The 25,239-nt window shown below is 38.0% G+C and overlaps 1 protein-coding gene across 1 annotated transcript; it reads right to left on the reverse strand.

Moving 5' to 3' along the window:
• Nucleotides 1-567: 567 nt before the first annotated feature.
• Nucleotides 568-23,889, reverse strand: LOC139982785 (signal peptidase complex subunit 1-like). Its single transcript, XM_071995879.1, has 4 exons — nucleotides 23,602-23,889; nucleotides 5,653-5,712; nucleotides 3,687-3,773; nucleotides 568-1,621 (listed from the first exon to the last, which is right to left on the reverse strand). The coding sequence occupies exons 1-4, from the start codon at nucleotides 23,632-23,634 to the stop codon at nucleotides 1,496-1,498; spliced, it is 306 nt and encodes a 101-aa protein (XP_071851980.1). The 5' UTR covers nucleotides 23,635-23,889; the 3' UTR covers nucleotides 568-1,495.
• Between the last annotated feature and the right edge of the window lie 1,350 nt (nucleotides 23,890-25,239).

Raw genomic sequence — 25,239 nt, forward strand, 5'->3', positions numbered from 1 at the left:
TATGCATCCTTAAGGACCTTGAAAGTACTATAAGAACTTCAATACCTTCCAGCCTTTTAATATTCTTAAAGGATGAAATTAGGCACAAAATGAAATATTGAAATGTTCTAAGCCAAACATTGCTAGTTGTCCAGGTTGTGTTTTCATGCTATATTTATCTTTTTTATTGTTAGAAAATGACCATTAAATAACATAGTTACAAATATTGTGCAGGACAAATGGCTTTGAGATCTTCCAAAGGGAGTATAATGTGACATGAACATGTCTGGATTAACATTACAACTGAAGCCTTGTACTGATGAGCCTATGGCGTTACCAATTCAGTGTTAGAAGGGCATTCTAGAGAGTTAGCATATTTTAAAGCTGAATATCCTGAAGAATAGAATAGCGTTAGTAGCACGCCAATGTTTGTCTTTTCTTAGACCATGACATATCAACACTGAAATATTCCTGCCGAGAGTTACAGATTCACTTAAATGCACTGTAGGTAGAAATGCCTGCAATAAAGACTATACCTATGCCCAGATGTTCTGGTAACGACCTCTGCAAAAATGGTTCAGTTTTATCCCACAATGTTACAGATAAGATTGGCAGGTTATGTGACTTATATCAAGTTAGTTTTCCATACACATACAAAGTCATTCCTCTCTATCTAGGTTCTACGATTCTGTGATATGTGGGTGATTTGCGACCCATTTTCATACAACACTGACACAAGAATAACAACAAGAAAAATACTTTACAGACTGAAATTACATCAGAGGGTTACATTTTATGTAAAGACCAAAGCAAACATATTCACATGGACATAACAAGATATCCCAAAGTATAGGATATGACTGACCCAAATTATGGAGAACACTGTTGAGTCCAATAGAGAAGATACTGTACCTCACTAATTTAATGAATATATTTTTTTTCTCCAAATTTCATCACTACTGTTAACTTCTTTTTAGGTAATTGACATTTAACAAATGCAAATTGAAATTGTTGAACTGACAGGAACATCATTCCTTTTCTGGTAAATAAATGTCTATTGTAAACAACAGTGTACTTCTTTGCATTAGATGTGTGTGAAAGGCAAGGTAATTTCAAGTGCATGGTCGATAGACATGTTAACTATTGTTAAGGTAAGTGAAAGTTAACGCTTAAAACGGGACGTTCAAGATCAACTTGCAGTTGAGGTGTCAGGGACATTAAAATACAGAAACTCTCGAACCCAGGTAAGTTGGAATCTGTTAAGCTGGGAACTTAGAACCAGTCACCCCATTTTTGAATATGCCCACAATAAACCCACCCCACCACCCAAAACACCCCGCACCAACAATATCTAACATGCAAAAGATATAACGTCACATAAATGTTCCACCATCTAACATAAAATGTCCAGTTTCCACCTGTGATGATAATCCTTGGAAATAAACAATAAACGAAATTGGTTCCTTTGTTCTACCATCGTCCGGCCTCCTTTCAATCCATCTGTCTAGTCATGCCATCATTTTGATCTGTCCTTCCTTTTGGATTTCTTTCCTGATGGTGTGTCTGTGACCTCTGACCTGTCTACTACTTTCTGCCATGACACCGGATTCTTTCTGTAAATCGGCCAAGGTGGTAACGTTAACTGGCGAGAGGATATTATGAAAAAAAGCAATAATTAACGCAAACACGAATGGGTACATTGTCTTAAAACAAAGTTGGAGGAAGTCAAACAAAGGGTTTGTGAGTGGCAGAAAATGAACAAACCCAGTTTCTGAAATGTCGGGAGTATATACTCAAACATTGGTCCACCTTATAAAGCTGGAAAATCTTTGTCAATTAAACTATTGTTTCATATATCTAGTTTTTCAGAGCAGATTGCTTTACAACTTGGTAAATTTTCAATCAAAATACAGATCTGAATAGTGGTATGGAAACTTTAAATTCAAGCTGTGCCCTGTACCTGACTGCATACTACACATCACTTCCATTTCCAACTTGTTCCTAATTCATAAAATGGACAAAGGTTTGTTTCTGTAAGTTGTTGTTTGTGTGTACGTTTTCTACCAGAAACAGAATTATGAAGGCTAATGCATAATTGATATGCTACCATAGTATCTCGTAACAATCTTAGAAGTGAAGCGTTTTCAAAAAATCAGATTGATATTAATCCACTGCAATACCTGATGGTCTGGAACAGGGCTAACAACATTTTCATTGAAAAGATTTTTAGATTCACAAGCCAAAGGTATTCCACAGTGCTCTTCGATTTTGATTATTCTGATATTATTTTAATGGGAGAATAATGATTTGTTTCGACTAATTTGTCTGTCTTGTGAGTGTGTGTGTGTGTTGGTAGACTTTCTGTCACTGGATAAAATGTTACATCTGAGAACACATGGAACTCAGTACGCCACGCAGCTGCAAACAGAACCCAGTGGAAGAATGATGTGCAGGACTTGTGTGCCTTCTGGCACAGAGAGATTTAAGGTTAAGGTCTGAGAACACAGGGCCCAGTGCTTGAAACATTGCTGATAGTAACATACCCGGCGATAGCACAGTGTCATGATTCTATCCTTGGACTGTGCAGGAAGTATGAAATGATCAATCAATACTATGTATGTCTCTGGTAATGATGTTATTCTTTAGAGGGACTTTTTTAAAAGTTTTTAATTGACGTGAATTCTCATAACTTTGTGATTGTGTTAACTAATATTCCAGGGTGACACAGAGTGAGCACAACAGTCTTCATCGAACGTTAATACTCTACTCATATACTGTCCCTTCCAGTTGTATAAAACCCATGTTATACTCCTATGATCATACTTACAAGACGGCAAAAATTTTTCCCAATCCGAAAACACTATGAGACACTTTGGTGGTAAAAAAATGAAGGAGGTCACTAGGGTCAGTGAGGGTGTACAGTGTTAAAAGATTACCAGGGCATACTAGACACGGTAGAATGCGGTGCTTAGGTTGTGGGGAGACAGGTAAGTGGGGAACGAAGTAAATCTCCTATGATCATACAAGACAGTCTTCATCGAATGTAATACTCTACTCTACTTTTACTTATCGTTCTCTTTGTTCTTTTTGTTACAAAGTGCCTTTTTGGTAAATTTTCTTGTCCTGCTATTGTTAACATCACTGTAAATTCCCGCCACACTGAGAATTTACTTTATAATCATGCTTTTCCAAGAACAAATGTTTTGAAAATGACTTTTTTGAACCAATTTTCTAGGATTTGGTATGAACTTCCCCATGAGACCAGGAATTTGCTTTTATGTGGTTCCTACCAGTCATTTGTGTGCAATATTGAGGAACATTTCTTAGCTTTATCACATGTGTAATTTGTCAATTTTATTTCTTATATTCCTTATGGCTTTATTTGTGAATATTATATATTTATTTTAGTTCTAAGTCTCTTATTGTAAGTGTGTACAGGCCTTCGGGCTACGGGAATTTGGTTTCCTTTTGTACATCCTGATCCGCTTTGTGTTTTCATACTTTGTTGTTTGTATACTGTTCTTGTGATTGGATCAAATATATAATGAAATGATATGAAATATATGGTCCCTTTCAGTTGTATAAAACCCATGTTTTACTACTATGATCATACTTACAAACAGTCTTCATCGAATGTAATACTCTACTCATATACTGTCCCTTTCAGTTGAATAAAACCCATGTTATACTCCTAGGATCATACTTACAAGACAAGAAAGGGCAAATCCTGCACCGAGGATATAGATGGTTTGGACAAACTGCTCACAGTAGTAACCCCAAACGAAACCAACTGCCTGTAAACATAGGAAAGATTAAACAGTAGTAACCCCAAACAAAACCAACTGCCTGTAAACATAGGAAAGATTAAACAGTAGTAACCCCAAACGAAACCAACTGCCTGTAAACATAGGAAAGATTAAACAGTAGTAACCCCAAACGAAACCAACTGCCTGTAAAAATAAGAAAGATAAAACAGTAGTTATGAGAATCGGGCGAGATTATTCCTTCCTAATCAAACATGTAATGAATGAATATTGGGTCTTTCATACATATATTATATAGTTGTGGACATTTGACACCATTCAGAAGGAGTAGAAGGAAGATTATTTCTATAAATCAAACATATAATGAATGAATATTGGACATTTTCATAAATATATGAGATAGTTGTGGACATTAGACACCATTCAGGAGGAGTAGAAGGAAAGACACATTTTAATAATTTAGCCTTCTAATTTTGTGGAGCAGTTTTTGCAGGTTCTGAATGTTGTCTACTACAAAATATCTGGTTCCTGTGTAAAAAAAAAATCCTACTATGCATCTTTGTACATAGCGGTTTGACCACTTTGCATAGCATTTTGCTGATATTGGACAAATTATTACTTGGTTCTATGGGAAGCATGGTGTTAAATCAACAAGAAATGTTTTAGTGACACTTTTGCTATGCATCGTTGTAATTGTGTAGCAGTTTGAGCATTTTGCATAGCATTTTTGCTACGTGATATACAAATTATTCCTGGAACAAGCATGGAGCATGGTTTTGGATCAACAAGTTTCAACAAGAACTCTATTATAAGACACTTTTGTAATCAATTTAGAAAGGCAGGCTTTAACTTGATGGTGTCTGTCACAGGGGTTGGGGGGGGGTGGAGAGGGGGCCAGGGGATATTAATTTACATAGTGTAGTACACATGACTGATATCCTGTGTACAAGTGTTGTGTAGGACGTTAAGTCTGAGGATGTACTCACAGCTGTCATACCGTCTCTATCAACATCAGTATTGTATTCATTGCAAAGACAAGGATCACCAGGACAAAGCTGATCTGGTATCACTTCAGCCATGTGCTACCACCCAAGGTGACCAATACTTCTTCAAATTACAGTACTTAGGGAAGCATTCTTGACTACCAGGGACTTTCTGCCCTTGGCTTTCATGTTATTTTTTGAGTCACAACACATGGTCCAAAATATTTGAAGGACACTTTAATACAGCAAATATGCAATGAAAAATCTGGACCCCCCATCAGACTCCTAACATCCCAGTGGTTTGGCTTACTATTCTCCATATCAATGTGGAGGTATACTAAATATTTTACTTAGGTGGTAATTTCAAGACTCTTATTATGTCTTCAAATTATGTCAAGTCCTGCAGATTGACAATTTTGCCATAATGAGATCTAATGAACTATTCCCTGGTGATTTCTGTACATGTACAAGTAACCAATCATTTGATGTAGATTAATTGAAATTTAAGCTGCAGAGTTAGAATCACATCCAACAACGTGAAGACATAAACTGGTTTTAAAGAGGTTTTCTCCTCCAAAAATTGGAATTTACTTCAACACTTTTGGGATGAATGCATGAACAGCACACTACTAGTGTGAGTGCTGCAGACATCATATGATTACCACAACAAGTTTGCTTGATTCATATTGAAGACAAGTCTGTTCACTACTGCAGATATACAAAGTGAAATTAAACTGCAGTCAGGGGGGGGGGGGCTTGTTTCACTTTCTGAAGTGCAGACATGTAGAAGAACTCAGCTACAACTGTGCATACATCCTTCACAGAACAGTTACCATGACAAAGGTCGGCTGACACCTGATCTGAGTTATATACTATACTGTACGTACTGGAATGCTTTCACCAAGTACTGACTCTGAGATACTTACTGCAAATACCACAATAACTGCCTGGAATATTTGTTCAGCTAGCTTCTGGCCATGGTAATCCTGCATAAACAAAACATAGGAAAATGAATGAAGAATAGCAATTACACAGGAAATATTACAAGTAGAAATATTACTTATAATACATGTAAAAGACAAGCCATCATGTCTTTCCAGTTTACCATTTACTGTACAGTATGCAGTTACCTGGTACCTACTGTACATTAATAGCTATATAGCACATTGTACAGTATGTGTAAACTATCCCATACTAACTATATAGCATACTGTGTATGTAGTTACCTGGTACCTACTGTACAGTAATAACTATAGCACATTACATACAGTATGTGTAAACTATCCCATACTAACTATATAGCATACTGTGTATGCAGTTACCTGGTACCTACTGTACAGTAATAACTATAGCACATTGCATACAATATGTGTAAACTATCCCATACTAACTATATAGCATACTGTGTATGTAGTTACCTTGTACCTACTGTACAGTAATAACTATATCACATTGTATACAGTATGTGTAAACTATCCCATACTAACTATATAGCATACTGTGTATGTAGTTACCTGGTACCTACTGTACAGTAATAACTATAGCACATTGTATACAGTATGTGTAAACTATCCCATACTAACTATATAGCATACTGTGTATGTAGTTACCTTGTACCTACTGTACAGTAATAACTATATCACATTGTATACAGTATGTGTAAACTATCCCATACTAACTATATAGCATACTGTGTATGTAGTTACCTGGTACCTACTGTACAGTAATAACTATATCACATTGTATACAGTATGTGTAAACTATCCCATACTAACTATATAGCATACTGTGTATGTAGTAACCTGGTACCTACTGTACAGTAATAACTATAGCACATTGTATACAGTATGTGTAAACTATCCCATACTAACTATATAGCATACTGTGTATGTAGTTACCTGGTACCTACTGTACAGTAATAACTATAGCACATTGTATACAGTATGTGTAAACTATCCCATACTAAATATATAGCATACTGTGTATGTAGTTACCTGGTGCCTACTGTACAGTAATAACTATAGCACATTGTATACAGTATGTGTAAACTATCCCATGCTAACTATATAGCATACTGTGTATGTAGTTACCTGGTACCTACTGTACAGTAATAACTATAGCACATTGTATACAGTATGTGTAAACTATCCCATACTAACTATATAGCATACTGTGTATGTAGTTACCTGGTACCTACTGTACAGTAATAACTATAGCACATTGTATACAGTATGTGTAAACTATCCCATACTAACTATATAGCATACTGTGTATGTAGCTACCCTGTACCTACTGTACAGTACTTAAAAACTATAGCACATTGTTTACAGTATACAGCACATTGCACAGTAATAATATTAATAATAGAGTGGATTTACATAGCGCCAAGTCAGAAAGAGGTAGCTGCACTATGCGGTTGACAAACCAGTCAAGTGCAGTCAAAATTAAAGAACACGTAAAGAAATAAGTCTATAACTCTTCAATGTCTGATAACTACAGCACAATGTATAGGGTACAGTACAGTACCTACTGTACAGTTATATATAGCACATTTCATACACTGAGTATGTGTTAACTACTGTATCCCATACTAACTATATACAGTAGCATACTGTGTCTGTAGTAACCCAGTAACTATTCTGTACATTTATACGTATAGCACATTGTGTGCTGTTTGTGTTAACTATTCCATACTAACTACATAGCATATTGTGTGTGTAGTTTCCTGATACCTTTTGTACAGTAATAACTATAGCACATTGCATACAGTATGCAGTATACAGTATGCAGCACATTGCCCAGTAATAATATTAATAATACAGTGGATTTACATAGTGCCAAGTCAGAAAGAGGTAGCTGCACTCTGCGGTTAACAAAACCAGTCAACCGCAGTCAAAAAGATCAAGTAAAGAAATGTCTTTACATAACTCTTTAACGTCTAATAACTACAGCACAATGTATAGGGTACATGTGTAAAACTATCACTACCAACTATAGCACACTGTGTATGTACTTACTTCTCAACTGTGTAGTCTAACAATATATAGGATATTGACATATATAGTATGTCTAAACTATACCTAATAACCATGTAGGATAGTGTGTGTATAGCGTGTCTCCACTACATACAGTGCAATCAGCTGGTTGTCTAAAGATATATAGGATATTGTAAACATAGTGTGTCAGTCTAAACTATACAGTACATGCACAGTTATCTAATAACCATGTAGGATAGTGTGTGTATAGCATGTCTCCACTGCAGACAGGCTGACAGTCCAATTACGGGGTGGTCTAAAGATATATAGGATATTGTAAACATAGTGTGTCTAAACTATACAGTACATGCATAGTTATCTAATAACCATGTAGGATAGTGTGTGTATATCAGAGAGCATTTTACTGTTATCTCACCTTCCCCTAACCCTAGGAACATATTTACAATATCTTAGCTAGTACAACAGACAGGAAGTGTTTACATCACACCTCCCAGAAACCTCCAGCTTCTTATTTCCAGGAGATCACCCACAAATTGGCCTCCAGTGTACCTTTCTACAACAGAAACCCTACACCTGTTTGTGCACCTAATATTAATTCTCTACCAATTAAGTAACCTTCAGCAGGATGTCTGCAGTGGCAGAGTGTCAATACAGTCAGGGGGGGGTGCAGATGCCCCCCCCTGACGGACTCAAATGGACTGCTCGCGCCCTTTTCAGCTTTTTACCACTTTTTACTTGTTCGAGATTATTGACTTTTTTATTTCGCTCTTATCTACCTATTGACATGAATTGTCATATTTGTTGGTGTAATTTTCTGACAAAATGCTGTAACGGCAGTCTTTAATTTATCGGCACTTCCGTTGTACGAAACTATTTCCAAGTACTGTATGGGGTTTTCGATCAATTTTTAGACGATACGCCACGCGCAGTGGCTGAAATAGTAATACAACAAAGGTACCCCAGGGATTGTGATGAAGCGCATGTACTTTCAACACCAATATAAACTTCCAAGTTGATACAAATAGCGATGACACCTATTTGTTCTTCGTTTATCTGCAAATTAGCAAGACCCGGAAAGGGTCATTTCCGGCGACCTAGGGAGAATCTTTACTCAAAAAATTTCTGTATGCGCCACGCCAACCTGTGGTGGCGCTCCGCTTAGATAGTGTCAAAAGCGCCCCTACAGACCATTCTCGCCCCCCCTGACCAATACCCCTAGCTCCGCCACTGGATGTGTGGTCATTTTCTCAGTAGCTTAACCACTATTTTAATATGTAGTAAGGTAAATATGTAGACAGAGTAACATCCTGTCCCATCCTCTGTAATGCATTGTCGATAAGATTCAACTTTCACCAATTGTAGTGAGTGTGATTCAACCTGTAGGAGCCATGCTTAGGACGGTTCTCTCAAGCCTACTTCCTCCTGACACACTCACTGTATTCAGTAGATATCTAGTCAGTTGAAGATCTAATATACCGTTTATTTCAATTTCTTAGTTTGTGTCCTTATTTCTTGGTCACGTACCGCTGTGACAATTTGGTGGAGCAGCAGCGCTGTTACATGTGTATAGCATGTCTCCACTACAGTCCAATTACCTGGTAACAGTAACATATTAACTATGTTAGCTATTATCTACGTAGGTTGGCCACTGACAAGAAATCAAAATGGAGGACATACCCAAAGGCATGTGAAAAGCCATATTAGGCCCTAGTCAAAATTAATTACATCATTTAGTTACAATCAATTGCATCATTTTAATATCGTCTTTTTCATACTGCTCATCTTCATGTACTTAATGAATGATAAGAATAGACTTCCCCTGATTCCCCAGATCCCATTTATAATTACGAAGGCCCACTAATTGACCCTGGGTACCAAGACTACCCTTCATGTTCACTTTCAACCATGGCAAAAAACATCTACAATGGGATGAGATCACATGACCAGATCACATGGGCAGCTTGGTATGTTTCAACACTTGTGGGAAACACTGCATGTCACTTACTGTACTTCAGGTTCACAATATTTAATAAAATGCAGAGCAAATAAGTTCAACTTCAATACAGATTATAAACTGAAGCTGGGTAAGTTCTTTACATAGTGGTTATCATGTACATCAGAAACACTAACCATGAGAAGCACAACAATTTCAAAAATTTGATTGTCTACTTTTTCTTCAACTATGTACAGTACTGTTCTCTGGTCTCTAGATATGCACATTGTATACAATATGTTTCAACAATCATGTACAGCTACATAGTAACCATAGCATGCCTATACAGTATGCCTCAACTATGTACAGTTACCTAGTAACCATAGCATGTATACAGTATGCCTCAACTATGTACAGCTACCTAGTAACCATAGCATGTATACAGTATGTCTCAACTATGTACATCTACCTAGTAACCATAGCATGTATACAGTATGTCTCAACTATGTACATCTACCTAGTAACCATAGCATGCCTATACAGTATGCCTCAACTATGTACAGTTACCTAGTAACCATAGCATGTATACAGTATGCCTCAACTATGTACAGCTACCTAGTAACCATAGCATGTATACAGTATGTCTCAACTATGTACATCTACCTAGTAACCATAGCATGTATACAGTATGTCTCAACTATGTACATCTACCTAGTAACCATAGCATGTATACAGTATGTCTCAACTATGTACATCTACCTAGTAACCATAGCATGTATACAGTATGTTTCAACTATGTACAGCTACCTAGTAACCAGGGTTCGGTTTCTTCCGGAAGAAACCTATTTCTTCCGGGGACGTGGAAGAAACTGGAAGAAACCTGTTTCTTCCGGGTTTCTTCCAGTTTCTTCCGGAAGAAACTGGAAGAAACCGGAAGAAACTGGAAGAAACTGTGAAAATTGGCATAAACGCAGCACAACCCACATACATGATAAAGAGACAAATAGTTTACCACCATCTGACTGAAATGCATACCATTGAAACCATCAAAATATGATTTTTTTTTGTTTTGATTATAATTTTGGGTTGTTTTTCTACACCAAAAGATGTTGCTTATAGATCAAAATATGGAAGGACTACTTATCATCTCGCGATCCCCCCATCAACCAGAATTGCATAACTGGCCATACTGTATAGTATGAATGATTAACCTGGATTGGCCCATGCACTGAGGCTTCAGGAGTAGGATTGAAACCTATGGTCATAGTGGTCAATGTAATAGTAGTAATGAGTGTGCATTGTAGTAGGCCTACACTAGTTTCCAGGGAACAAGTTTTTAACTAAGAACTGGGCTATAATCAGGACCATTCTGGTCTGCAAAATATTGCTTGCCGATAGTTGTTCCCTGAATTGTCCAATGCTAGTAGCCTAGTACAATATTGTGTACAGTATATGTGGAAGCAGGTCTTGTGCTCCAAACCTAGATATAGACTACCTAGATGACACTATATTGCTTCTTGTCCATTTATTACATAGTTAGAAATCATTGCAGGTTGTTATGAAACTTTATCAACAGTTTTTCCCCCAAAACTGAGTTTCTTCCATTTTGTCCGGAAGAAACTGGAAGAAACCTATTTCTTCCGAGTGGAAAAAACCGCGGTTTATTCCGCGGTTTTTTCCACCCCCGGAAGAAACCTGCGAACAATGCTAGTAACCATAGCATGTATACAGTATGTTTCAACTATGTACAGCTACCTAGTTACCATAGCATTTATACAGTATGTCTCAACTATGTACAGTTACCTAGTAACCATAGCATGTATACAATATGTTTCAACTATGTACAGCTACCTAGTTACCATAGCATTTATACAGTATGTTTCAACTATGTACAGCTACCTAGTTACCATAGCATTTATACAGTATGTCTCAACTATGTACAGCTACCTAGTAACCATAGCATATATACAGTATGTCTCAACTATGTACAGCTACCTAGTAACCATAGCATGCCTACAGTATGTCTCAACTATGTACAGCTACCTAGTAACCATAGCATGCCTCTACTATGTCTCAACTATGTACAGCTACCTAGTAACCATAGCATGCCTCTAGTATGTCTCAACAATGTACAGCTACCTAGTAACCATAGCATGCCTCTAGTATGTCTCAACTATGTACAGCTACCTAGTAACCATAGCATGCCTATAGTATGTTTCAACTATGTACAGCTACCTAGTAACCATAGCATGTATACAATATGTTTCAACTATCATGTACAGCTACATAGTAACCATAGCATGCCTATACAGTATGCCTCAACTATGTACAGCTACCTAGTAACCATAGCATGTATACAGTATGTCTCAACTATGTACAGTTACCTAGTAACCATAGCATGTATACAGTATGTCTCAACTATGTACAGTTACCTAGTAACCATAGCATGTAAACAGTATGTCTCAACTATTAGAGCTACCTAGTAACCATAGCATGCCTCTAGTATGTCTCAACTATGTACAGCTACCTAGTAACCATAGCATGTATACAGTATGTCTCAACTATGTACATCTACCTAGTAACCATAGCATGTATACAATATGTTTCAACTATCATGTACAGCTACATAGTAACCATAGCATGCCTATACAGTATGCCTCAACTATGTACAGCTACCTAGTAACCATAGCATGTATACAGTATGTCTCAACTATGTACAGTTACCTAGTAACCATAGCATGTATACAGTATGTCTCAACTATGTACAGTTACCTAGTAACCATAGCATGTATACAATATGTTTCAACTATGTACAGCTACCTAGTAACCATAGCATGTATACAGTATGTTTCAACTATGTACAGCTACCTAGTTACCATAGCATTTATACAGTATGTCTCAACTATGTACAGTTACCTAGTAACCATAGCATGTATACAATATGTTTCAACTATGTACAGCTACCTAGTTACCATAGCATTTATACAGTATGTCTCAACTATGTACAGCTACCTAGTAACCATAGCATGTATACAATATGTCTTAACTATGTACAGCTACCTAGTAACCATAGCATATATACAGTATGTCTCAACTATGTACAGCTACCTAGTAACCATAGCATGCCTATTGTATGATTCAACTATGTACATCTACCTAGTAACCATAGCATGTATACAGTATGTTTCAACTATGTACAGTTACCTAGTAACCATAGCATGTATACAGTATGTCTCAACTATGTACAGTTACCTAGTAACCATAGCATGTATACAATATGTTTCAACTATGTACAGCTACCTAGTAACCATAGCATGTATACAGTATGTTTCAACTATGTACAGCTACCTAGTTACCATAGCATTTATACAGTATGTCTCAACTATGTACAGTTACCTAGTAACCATAGCATGTATACAATATGTCTCAACTATGTACAGCTACCTAGTAACCATAGCATATATACAGTATGTCTCAACTATGTACAGCTACCTAGTAACCATAGCATGCCTACAGTATGTCTCAACTATGTACAGCTACCTAGTAACCATAGCATGCCTCTACTATGTCTCAACTATGTACAGCTACCTAGTAACCATAGCATGCCTCTAGTATGTCTCAACTATGTACAGCTACCTAGTAACCATAGCATGCCTCTAGTATGTCTCAACTATGTACAGCTACCTAGTAACCATAGTATGTATACAGTATGTCTCAACTATGTACAGCTACCTAGTAACCATAGCATGTAAACAGTATGTCTCAACTATTAGAGCTACCTAGTAACCATAGCATGCCTCTACTATGTCTGAACTATGTACAGCTACCTAGTAACCATAGCATGTATACAGTATGTTTCAACTATGTACAGCTACCTAGTAACCATAGCATGCCTCTAGTATGTCTCAACTATGTACAGCGACCTAGTAACCATAGCATGCCTCTATTATATCTCAACTATGTACAGCTACCTAGTAACCATAGCATGTATACAGTATGTCTCAACTATGTACAGCTACCTAGTAATCATAGCATGCCTATAGTATGTCTCAACTATGTACAGCTACCTAGTTACCATAGCATGTATACAGTATGTTTCAACTATGTACAGCTACCTAGTAACCATAGCATGCCTACAGTATGTCTCAACTATGTACAGCTGCCTAGTAACCATAGCATGTATACAGTATGTCTCAACTATGTACAGCTACCTAGTAACCATAGCATGCCTCTAGTATGTCTCAACTATGTACAGCTACCTAGTAACCATAGCATGCCTCTAGTATGTCTCAACTTTGTACAGCTACATAGTAACCATAGCATGTATACAGTATGTCTCAACTATGTACAGCTTCATAGTAACCATAGCATGTATACAGTATGTCTTAACTACGTACAGCTACCTAGTAACCATAGCATGCCTCTAGTATGTCTCAACTATGTACAGCTACCTAGTAACCATAGCATGTCTCTAGTACAGTAGGTCTCAATTGTGTACAGCTACCTAGTAACCATAGCATGCCTATAGTATGTTTCAACTATGTACAGCTACCTAGTAACCATAGCATGCCTATAGTATGTTTCAACTATGTACAGCTACATAGTAACCATAGCATGTATACTGTATGTCTCAACTATGTACAGCTACCTAGTAACCATAGCATGCCTCTAGTATGTCTCAACTATGTACATCTACCTAGTAACCATAGCATGCCTCTAGTATGCCTCAACTATGTACAGCTACCTAGTAACCATAGCATGCCTCTACTATGTTTCAACTATGTACAGCTACCTAGTAACCATAGCATGCCTATAGTATGTCTCAACTATGTACAGCTACCTAGTAACCATAGCATGCCTCTAGTATGTCTCAACTATGTACAGCTACCTAGTAACCATAGCATGCCTATAGTATGTCTGAACTATGTACAGCTACCTAGTAACCATAGCATGTATACAGTATGTCTCAACTATGTACAGCTGCCTAGTAACCATAGCATGCCTCTAGTATGTCTCAACTATGTACAGCTACCTAGTAACCATAGCATGTATACAGTATGTTTCAACTATGTACAGCTAACTAGTAACCATAGCATGCCTCTAGTATGTCTCAACTATGTACAGCTACCTAGTAACCATAGCATGCCTCTATTGTATCTCAACTATGTACAGCTACCTAGTAACCATAGCATGTATACAGTATGTCTCAGCTATGTACAGCTACCTAGCAATCATAGCATGCCTCTAGTATGTCTCAACTATGTACAGCTACCTAGTAACCATCGCATGTATACAGTATGTCTCAACTATGTACATCTACCTAGTAACCATAGCATGTATACAATATGTTTCAACTATCATGTACAGCTACATAGTAACCATAGCATGCCTATACAGTATGCCTCAACTATGTACAGCTACCTAGTAACCATAGCATGTATACAGTATGTCTCAACTATGTACAGCTACCTAGTAATCATAGCATGCCTATAGTATGTCTCAACTATGTACAGCTACCTAGTTACCATAGCATGTATACAGTATGTTTCAACTATGTACAGCTACCTAGTAACCATAGCATGCCTCTAGTATGTCTCAACTATGTACAGCTACCTAGTAACCATAGCATGTATACAGTATGTCTCAACTATGTACAGCTACCTAGTAACCATAGCATGCCTCTAGTATGTCTCAACTATGTACAGCTACCTAGTAACCATAGCATGCCTCAAGTATGTCTCAACTATGTACAGCTACCTAGTAACCATAGCATGCCTATAGTATGTTTCAACTATGTACAGCTACCTAGTAACCATAGCATGTATACAATATGTTTCAACTATCATGTACAGCTACATAGTAACCATAGCATGCCTATACAGTATGCCTCAACTATGTACAGCTACCTAGTAACCATAGCATGTATACAGTATGTCTCAACTATGTACAGTTACCTAGTAACCATAGCATGTATACAGTATGTCTCAACTATGTACAGTTACCTAGTAACCATAGCATGTAAACAGTATGTCTCAACTATTAGAGCTACCTAGTAACCATAGCATGCCTCTAGTATGTCTCAACTATGTACAGCTACCTAGTAACCATAGCATGTATACAGTATGTCTCAACTATGTACATCTACCTAGTAACCATAGCATGTATACAATATGTTTCAACTATCATGTACAGCTACATAGTAACCATAGCATGCCTATACAGTATGCCTCAACTATGTACAGCTACCTAGTAACCATAGCATGTATACAGTATGTTTCAACTATGTACAGCTACCTAGTTACCATAGCATTTATACAGTATGTCTCAACTATGTACAGTTACCTAGTAACCATAGCATGTATACAATATGTCTCAACTATGTACAGCTACCTAGTAACCATAGCATATATACAGTATGTCTCAACTATGTACAGCTACCTAGTAACCATAGCATGCCTACAGTATGTCTCAACTATGTACAGCTACCTAGTAACCATAGCATGCCTCTACTATGTCTCAACTATGTACAGCTACCTAGTAACCATAGCATGCCTCTAGTATGTCTGAACTATGTACAGCTACCTAGTAACCATAGCATGCCTCTAGTATGTCTGAACTATGTACAGCTACCTAGTAACCATAGTATGTATACAGTATGTCTCAACTATGTACAGCTACCTAGTAACCATAGCATGTAAACAGTATGTCTCAACTATGTACAGCTACCTAGTAACCATAGCATGCCTCTAGTATGTCTGAACTATGTACAGCTACCTAGTAACCATAGCATGTATACAGTATGTTTCAACTATGTACAGCTACCTAGTAACCATAGCATGCCTCTAGTATGTCTCAACTATGTACAGCTACCTAGTAACCATAGCATGCCTCTATTATATCTCAACTATGTACAGCTACCTAGTAACCATAGCATGTATACAGTATGTATCAACTATGTACAGCTACCTAGTAATCATAGCATGCCTATAGTATGTCTCAACTATGTACAGCTACCTAGTTACCATAGCATGTATACAGTATGTTTCAACTATGTACAGCTACCTAGTAACCATAGCATGCCTCTAGTATGTCTCAACTATGTACAGCTACCTAGTAACCATAGCATGTATACAGTATGTCTCAACTATGTACAGCTACCTAGTAACCATAGCATGCCTCTAGTATGTCTCAACTATGTACAGCTACCTAGTAACCATAGCATGCCTCTAGTATGTCTCAACTATGTACAGCTACATAGTAACCATAGCATGTATACAGTATGTCTCAACTATGTACAGCTTCATAGTAACCATAGCATGTATACAGTATGTCTTAACTACGTACAGCTACCTAGTAACCATAGCATGCCTCTAGTATGTCTCAACTATGTACAGCTACCTAGTAACCATAGCATGCCTCTAGTACAGTAAGTCTCAATTGTGTACAGCTACCTAGTAACCATAGCATGCCTCTAGTATGTCTACTATGTACAGCTACCTAGTAACCATAGCATGCCTCTAGTATGCCTCAACTATGTACAGCTACCTAGTAACCATAGCATGCCTATAGTATGTCTCAACTATGTACAGCTACCTAGTAACCATAGCATGCCTATAGTATGTTTCAACTATGTACAGCTACCTAGTAACCATAGCATGCCTATAGTATGTTTCAACTATGTACAGCTACCTAGTAACCATAGCATGCCTCTACTATGTTTCAACTATGTACAGCTACCTAGTAACCATAGCATGTATACTGTATGTCTCAACTATGTACAGCTACCTAGTAACCATAGCATGCCTATAGTATGTCTCAACTATGCACAGCTACCTAGTAACCATAGCATGCCTCTAGTATGTCTCAACTATGTACAGCTACCTAGTAACCATAGGATGCCTATAGTATGTCTGAACTATGTACAGCTACCTAGTAACCATAGCATGTATACAGTATGTCTCAACTATGTACAGCTACCTAGTAACCATAGCATGCCTCTAGTATGTCTCAACTATGTACAGCTACCTAGTAACCATAGCATGTATACAGTATGTTTCAACTACGTACAGTACTGTTCCCTGGTCTCTAGATATGCACATTGTATACAATATGTTTCAACTATCATGTACAGCTACCTAGTAACCATAGCATGCCTAGAGTATGCACACAGTATGTATGTCTAAAGATCCTGTTTATATTATACTGTATGCAATTGATGAAGTTTACCGTGCATTGATATGCACACAGAACGTATGTCTAAAGATCCTGTTTATATTATACTGTAGGCACTTGATGAAGTTTACAGTGCATTAATATACAGAGTATGTGTGTATATATATTGTGCAGTACAGGTACCACACCGCAATTAGAGTACTGAACAGCCGCTGGAAAAGTTATTTGTCGGGAAAAAGTTTGGTTAAATGTTGATATTACTCCGAGCGAGCAGATGGAAGGGTTAGGGTGCACTATATGGTAAACTAGTTCCTCTTCTAGCTCAAAATATAAATAGTCGTAACATAGAAATTTGCAAGTACCATGACAGGCCAAGATCTCAGCTATCATGTGGTGGGATAGGATATATGCCAGTTGAAAACTTCTATCTATGCTTTGGTGGGTCTTGAATGTGATGAGTTTAGTGTGTAAGTCAATGGAACAATTAATTGTGGTGTGACACCTACAATATGTTCCAGGCACTTTGGTGGTAGAACAAAGAGGGAGGTAGACCAGAATAGGCCAGTAATTGGAGGGCACTGCTCGGATAAAAAAGCTGAAACACCAAGTGCTCTAGAAACAGCAAAGGAAGAGTGCAGAAGCTATGAGAAGTTTAAAGGGATCTGTGTAGTGAAGAAAATTGATGAATTAATTCAATATCTCACCAATAGTAATGTAGCAACCTAGGGCAGTGTATTTGTGACTAGAGCACAATATATTAATTAACTAACTACAGGATCATCTGAAACTATATCTTAGGTGACTCATGTTATGATTCCTTTAGGCCAAGTGTGTGGGCAACGGTTTTGAATGAATGGGCCAGATATAAGGAGTGAACAATTGACTGGGCCCCACTTAACCTACGACCTGCTGTTGAATTCAAACCTTTGATTCCGAGGAATATCAAGCAATAGGTGTGTGTACTTAATCTCTATTCACAAAAACATAATGTCAATACAGTACAGTTGATAATTAATGGAGATAATAGGCCTACCTGACAGTATCATTATTGCCGATAAATTCTAAGCAGTTAGTTTGTCTTTTGTGATGATGTAAAATAGATTGATATTTTCCTTTTCTTGAGACATCTCACAGGCCCAAAAAAATGATGAAGGCTAATTGCATGGGTTATGATATTTATGCAGCCCCCAACAACACAACCAACCGGCATTTTCTCTCGGATATTTTACAACATGTTGTTAAACAAACTTGAAATTTCTAGCAACATAGCTTAATACAGTGGTTTTTCTCTCAGTGTAAATGTGCGTGTATGTGAGACGGTATGATTATCGCACATCCGGTACGTGCCTGGGCTTGGTACTTGGGTTCCTAACATGACGTCATCATTGTCTTGTTTTGAAATCGCATTTCCATATATCTACTTTCGGTTGCGAATACTAAAACGTTAATTTCTAATTAGTCCTTGAGGTTTTCAAGGTGATGAGGATAGTTTTGAACATAGATTTTCTCATAGATTCAGAGGAAGTTACTCTCGATTAGTTGGATTTTTCTTGTCATGGCCTCTTTAAGCTAATCATACTACTGTACCCTAGAATCCTGTTTCTGGAACTGTGTCCTTGGTGACTCATGTTAGGATTCCCTTACACATACTACCCTAGAATCCTGTTCCCGGAACTGTGTCCTTGGTGACTCATGTTATGATTCCTTTGGGCAGTAGACATACTCTAGTATCCTGTGTCTCAAACTATATTATTGATGACTCATGTTAGGGATTCCCCTAGGTCAGACATGATCCAGAAATTTGTCTGGCCAAAGGCCAAAGAAATTACACAATAATTAGTGTTTGCGCAGGTTATCTGGGTACCCGCCTGATGCGATACTACCCGGTTCCTAATTAATTACCCGAATCCTACGCAAAGTATGATTTTTAAAGAAAAAAAATTGGGCAAACAGACAGTTACAGTAGGCAGATTTCCCATTGACTTAGTGTGGTGTTAGGCTACCATGTGGCCAAAGAAATAACACAATAATGAAAAATTTCTGTGATCTAACTCTACAGTTTGGTTTAATGCTTGGAAAGGGTGGATCTCGAACAATTAATGTGCTAACTGGTCGCCCCCCACCCCCCTGTGATGTGAAGTTACATAATATATCCTACATGGTTCAAGCAGTTGAAATGACATAATAATTTATTAATAGCACATTCCTATTTTAACATTTTCTGTATAATAGAGACTGAATTTTTTCCATATCTGACTCCCAGCATATGCATAGCATTCATGGGGTAGACTCAGGATTTTAACAAGAGCCCAACGGGCACGTATGATTCGTAAATTCGTAAATTGAATGCATGATTATGCCCACATGTACCAGTTATTACCCAACAACTGTATTCCAAGTTTGGATACAATCCCAGTTAAGCTTGTGGAGTTATTGCAAATTTTATAAAATTTTGGATCCTCCCTAAAACATTGGGCCATATAAAAATTTTCACCTAAATGGTCCCAAAGTTATTTGGCCTGAATAACTGGCTCAAAAATATATATATTTGCCCCCAAAATTTGAACCCCTAAAAAATAAACCCAAATGAACATAAAAAATATTTGGACTCATAATCTTAATTATGGAGGGATTGTTGCATTTAAAAAACCACATGAAAACCACATGTCATCATGTTAAACGATTGATAAGAAAGATTAATTGCCTATACTAAATATAAACACTAAATCAATATACTTATGAACCACTTTGGCTGTTTCACCGTAGGTGAAAACTGGAAAGTGAAAACAATAACATTAGGCTTTGCTCATTGTGATTTCTACGTACATTAGGCTAGTCTGGCTGAAGATCGGTTGGGCTTCAGAACTGTTAAGTTTGAAAATGCGCCCAAGATTTTACAAATGGCATAAAATGATGAAATACAGGCTCAAAATACTCCTAGAAATCACTAAACACGTTTGGCGACAGTCCTCAGTAGTTCTACTGCATTACAGTATTTTGTGATTAAGCAAACATTCTTCCGCATATTTTTGCGAAAACCCCGAAGTAACTTTTTTCCCATACCGCATGTACCATACGTCCATACTTGCTAACAGTAACTCAACTCCTTACCGCAACCGACTAAAAGCAAGTCTGATTTCCAGTGACACCCGCGACAAAGTCAATGGGACTTTAGTGTGTGATTTCTCCCACATGTAGTTAGGTCAATGGAGAAGCGCCATTGACTTACTGTGTATGATCGTTTGAAACAACGTTCGTTCTATCGGAAGTTTTAACGCACAGATGGTAATCATTGAAAACTTGAAGCAAACGTTCGGGATTGCTTTATTTTTCATAATAAAACAAAACTGTTAGCAAACTGCTTATCCACTAAAGAGCCTGTGAAAGAATATGTTTTAAGTAATGTGGCGTTACATTTCGATCCTGCTAGGATCGAAACATCACGCCAACTTACTCTTACTTCTTAGGCCTACACATTATTTTTCATATCAGATTATACATTTCGATATCAGCTAACGAAATAACGAATATTTTATTTACGTGCGAGATACTTTTTACTTTATTTACGTTTGAGTTGCAACACTGATAATGGTTTCAATAGCAGTTGTAAAAGCTGTCCCTAACTTTTTCGTTTTTCATTTCTTAGCCAATGGCTACTATTTTCCCCTTCTGTAGTCTGGACAGCACTGTCATTAACTGTGCTGTGGCGGGATTGCAATATTGCAACTCCTCGTTATAATCGTACATTGCCCTATGTATGAATAACAGTGTTCTTTACTTGCTCCATTAATCTTTACTGTGAAAAGTTTAGTCGTTCACATTTACATCTTTGATTGTATTGGCCTAGAAGTTGGTAATCATGCATAGCACTAAATCATACATTAGACCAGTTCCACAAAAATTTTGAAATAATCGGTAATCGGTAACGAAGTGATTATTCGCAGGGCAGCCCGGCGAATAACATACACAGAAACCTTATTCGCAGGGCTGTGAAGATTTTGAAAATAGGTGTATTATTGGCTTTCAATGACATCATTTTTTATGTGACTTCATTCATTTGGCCTCAACCCCGAAGTTCTTTCATTTCTTTCAGTTTCAAAATCAGATTCACCGTCTTTGCCGGATTTTTTTGATGGAGAAATGTTCCTGCTACATTTTAAATGTCATGAATTATTAGAAAAATATTGTTTTTGAACAGACTGACATAAGAAGAACTTCATTGCATTTGCATTAAATTTACGATTCAGCCCTAGGGGCCTAGGCCCTAAGTCTGTAAGTTCTAACGTAGGTAGCCTAGCCTAAAATACATGTCGTAAGCGCTACTGTTGAGCTAGGCTAAATCGACTAACCAATGGTAAGCCACTGCCTAGGCATGCTAACGTTAGGTGTAGGCAGTGATTAAGAATATGAAAGGAACAGTTGGCCCCAAGAAACTGGCTCATTAGGAATTTTCTTGGGTCCCCATACTGATATCAATTTCAAAATGTGTATGAAGCAATTTAAGCCAATTTCAGGGACATCAAATATCATATGTTAAGGGTCGCAGATTTATGAGATGCAAAAAGGGCTTCTGAAAAGTCAATTTTGGGGTCCTCAATTATGCTGATCTATATGGCCCCATAATGTGAAATATAGGTTCTACTTAAGCCGTATTTGAGGGGCTTGAAAGGCCGGTTTGCTATTATACCAGTCAGTTTAGGGGCCTTGAAAATGCCAACCTTTTGGGCCCAAATAGTGTTAGCCACTTCATAAGCTAATTTTTGGCACCCTAGCAGTTCAATTTTAAAAGCTTATTGTAAGGGAGCTTACCTTGGGATTCCCCAAAAGCTGACATTGCCTAAAAGCCAATATGGTCAAGGGTGTGAAACTCCCCTCCCCCCCCACACCTTTACATGCAAATGAGCAGTCACTCTGCAAAAACAAAGGTGAAAATGAGGGATGACATATTTTATGTTGGCGGTATAATGCTAGACTGGTTCAATCTTAAGGCCCTAGGCTCCCAAAACCAATCCTAGCAGCATTAAGATAGGACTCACGAAGGCCAATAAATTCCCCAAAATATAGGGGGTCCCAATTAAGACTCTCCAAAAGCCAGCTGGTGCCCAAAAAGCAAACTCGAATAGCCCCAAAAGTTACTGAGCCTGTTCACCCAGTCGAAGACTGCCCTGTGAATAAGGTGTATGTGTCTGGCTATTCGCAGGGCAGCCCTGCAAATAAGATGCTTATGTCCGGCTATTCGCAGGGCTGCCCTGTGAATAAGGTGTATGTGTCTGGCTATTCGCAGGGCTGCCTTGCGAATAAGATGTTTGTGTCTGGCTATTCGCAGGGCTGCCCTGTGAATAAGATGTTTGTGTCTGGCTATTCGCAGGGCTGCCCTGCGAATAAGCCCCACCAATCGGTAAGCGGCCGATTGTCACAGGAATTAATCGGTAATTGGTAAAACCGATTGTCATACAATCGGTCGAACACTATCTGTTAGTACTCCCGATTGTCAAAGTGGGCTTACTTGAACTGGGCTTACTGGGTGTCATCTGTTACAGGATTTGACCCCCTCTGAATGGCTTAATATATTTACATATATTGCCTCTATGCACGCTTGGCTTACGGAAGATGGGACCACACATGTTAGGAACCCTTTATTCTATAATGCGCGGAAACTGATATTTATTGAAATATGTTTACATGCCAGGAGAGCCTACAGTAAAGCACTAGGCTAGGCCTACGCTAAATACAATAAAGGTTAGCATATGGTACCTCACCGCATTACTTCTTACCATATGCGTCGGTATCGATTCCAGGAGGCCCATGTTGAAATTGTAGGAAGTGTTGATTGATCAACAAATCTAGAATATCAGGAAATGCAGCTTGACTTTACGTTGTACGACGCAGTGACTGCTACTTCAAACTGTGCTTGAGTATGCCTGTCTCAAAGAACAAACGAGGGCCTGTCTTTGTGCTAGTATTTATACACGTACTCTTAAAGCAGCAAAAAGCAGTTCCGCGATAATCTTGGCTACGTGCCACAGGAATGTATTAATATCTCTGCTACACGTACAGTACGTACAGCAAAATTAAGTCGAAGGTGGCATACTCCTATTAGAGTCTACATCAATCCGCTCGATTGTTCTCCTATCTCAGGAAAAGTGCCAAAAAGCAGCAGGAGAACATCTTTTGTGACCTGTTATCAATCATAATATATTTTTTTGTGGCTTGCATGTTAAAGAGCATGAATGGAAGTACATGTGGTGAGAAAATTGGGTCAATTGAGGCAATTTTAGACCCCTTTAGGCTTCCCAGGAGCAGAGCAGGAAATTTGTTTACCACTGAGTGAAGAGGTTTGTTTACAAGTGACGAAAACTTCCGGCTCGGATAGCAAAAAAATTTCACTGTCATGGTACGGAAAATCGATGGTGCCATGAAAGGCCAACTTGTCAGCTATCCGGTGATGGGTAGCGTTAAGCTAGTGAAAACTTCTATCTAGACTTAGAGACCACATTACTTTTGTGATTTAGTGTGTAAGTCAATGGGGCTTTTAATGGGCGTATGCTACCCGAAGTTAGCAAACTGTGATTGGGTTGTCAGTTAGTATCGATCTCATTGAGGTGGCATACTCAAGTTAGAATCGATATCAATCTACCAGGAAAAGTGCCGAAAAGCAACACGGGGAAATTATTTCAGAATCAGATATGCTTTCAAAGACCTTGTATATTGTGGGATGCATGTTTAAGAGCATTGATAATATTATTTGTCATTTGGATAGCGAGTCAATTAAGACTTTTCTATAATGTTTCAGGACTGCACAGAACAGTGTGAGGAACTAAACATCGACACTTTGAAGACTCGCCCCAAACCGCGTACGGCCATCTGAAAAAGTTAACCTTCTGTTGCGTGCAAGTGACGTTTTGTTCGTGTCGCTACAAAATGCAAACAGTAATGAAACGTGATACCTTGTTATATTTAGCTGGACCTAAGATGTCCATCGCTGTATTGTCTGTACACCGTGCTGTGGGTATTGACCGCGGCTGTATGTACTGATTGTACACTAGTGTCTAATTACCTACGGTAGCAAGCTGTGTGGGTAATTTCTGGGATCGATGGTGGTGTCTAACACTTGTGTTACACCTCATTCAAAACTAGGTCAGATTACCGGCATTAGACGTTTCTTTTTGCGCGAGTCTTTACACCCTTTAAACACGGACTAACCTAACCACCAATGCACAAACGTTTTGGGGTATTATTAGTTAGTAAATAATCATACAATCATGACGATATACTTTTCCGCAACATTATAGCAAAACATCAGTAGAAAACACGCGCGGGCCGAGCTGTATTTATCCTTTCCGTTCATAAGAGTATACTATAAGTTTACAAGCTATATCCTCGGCTGCATATTTTACGCATACACCGCACCT

The sequence above is a fragment of the Apostichopus japonicus genome, chromosome 16, assembly GCF_037975245.1.
Source record: "Apostichopus japonicus isolate 1M-3 chromosome 16, ASM3797524v1, whole genome shotgun sequence".
Classification (NCBI taxonomy): domain Eukaryota; kingdom Metazoa; phylum Echinodermata; class Holothuroidea; order Aspidochirotida; family Stichopodidae; genus Apostichopus; species Apostichopus japonicus.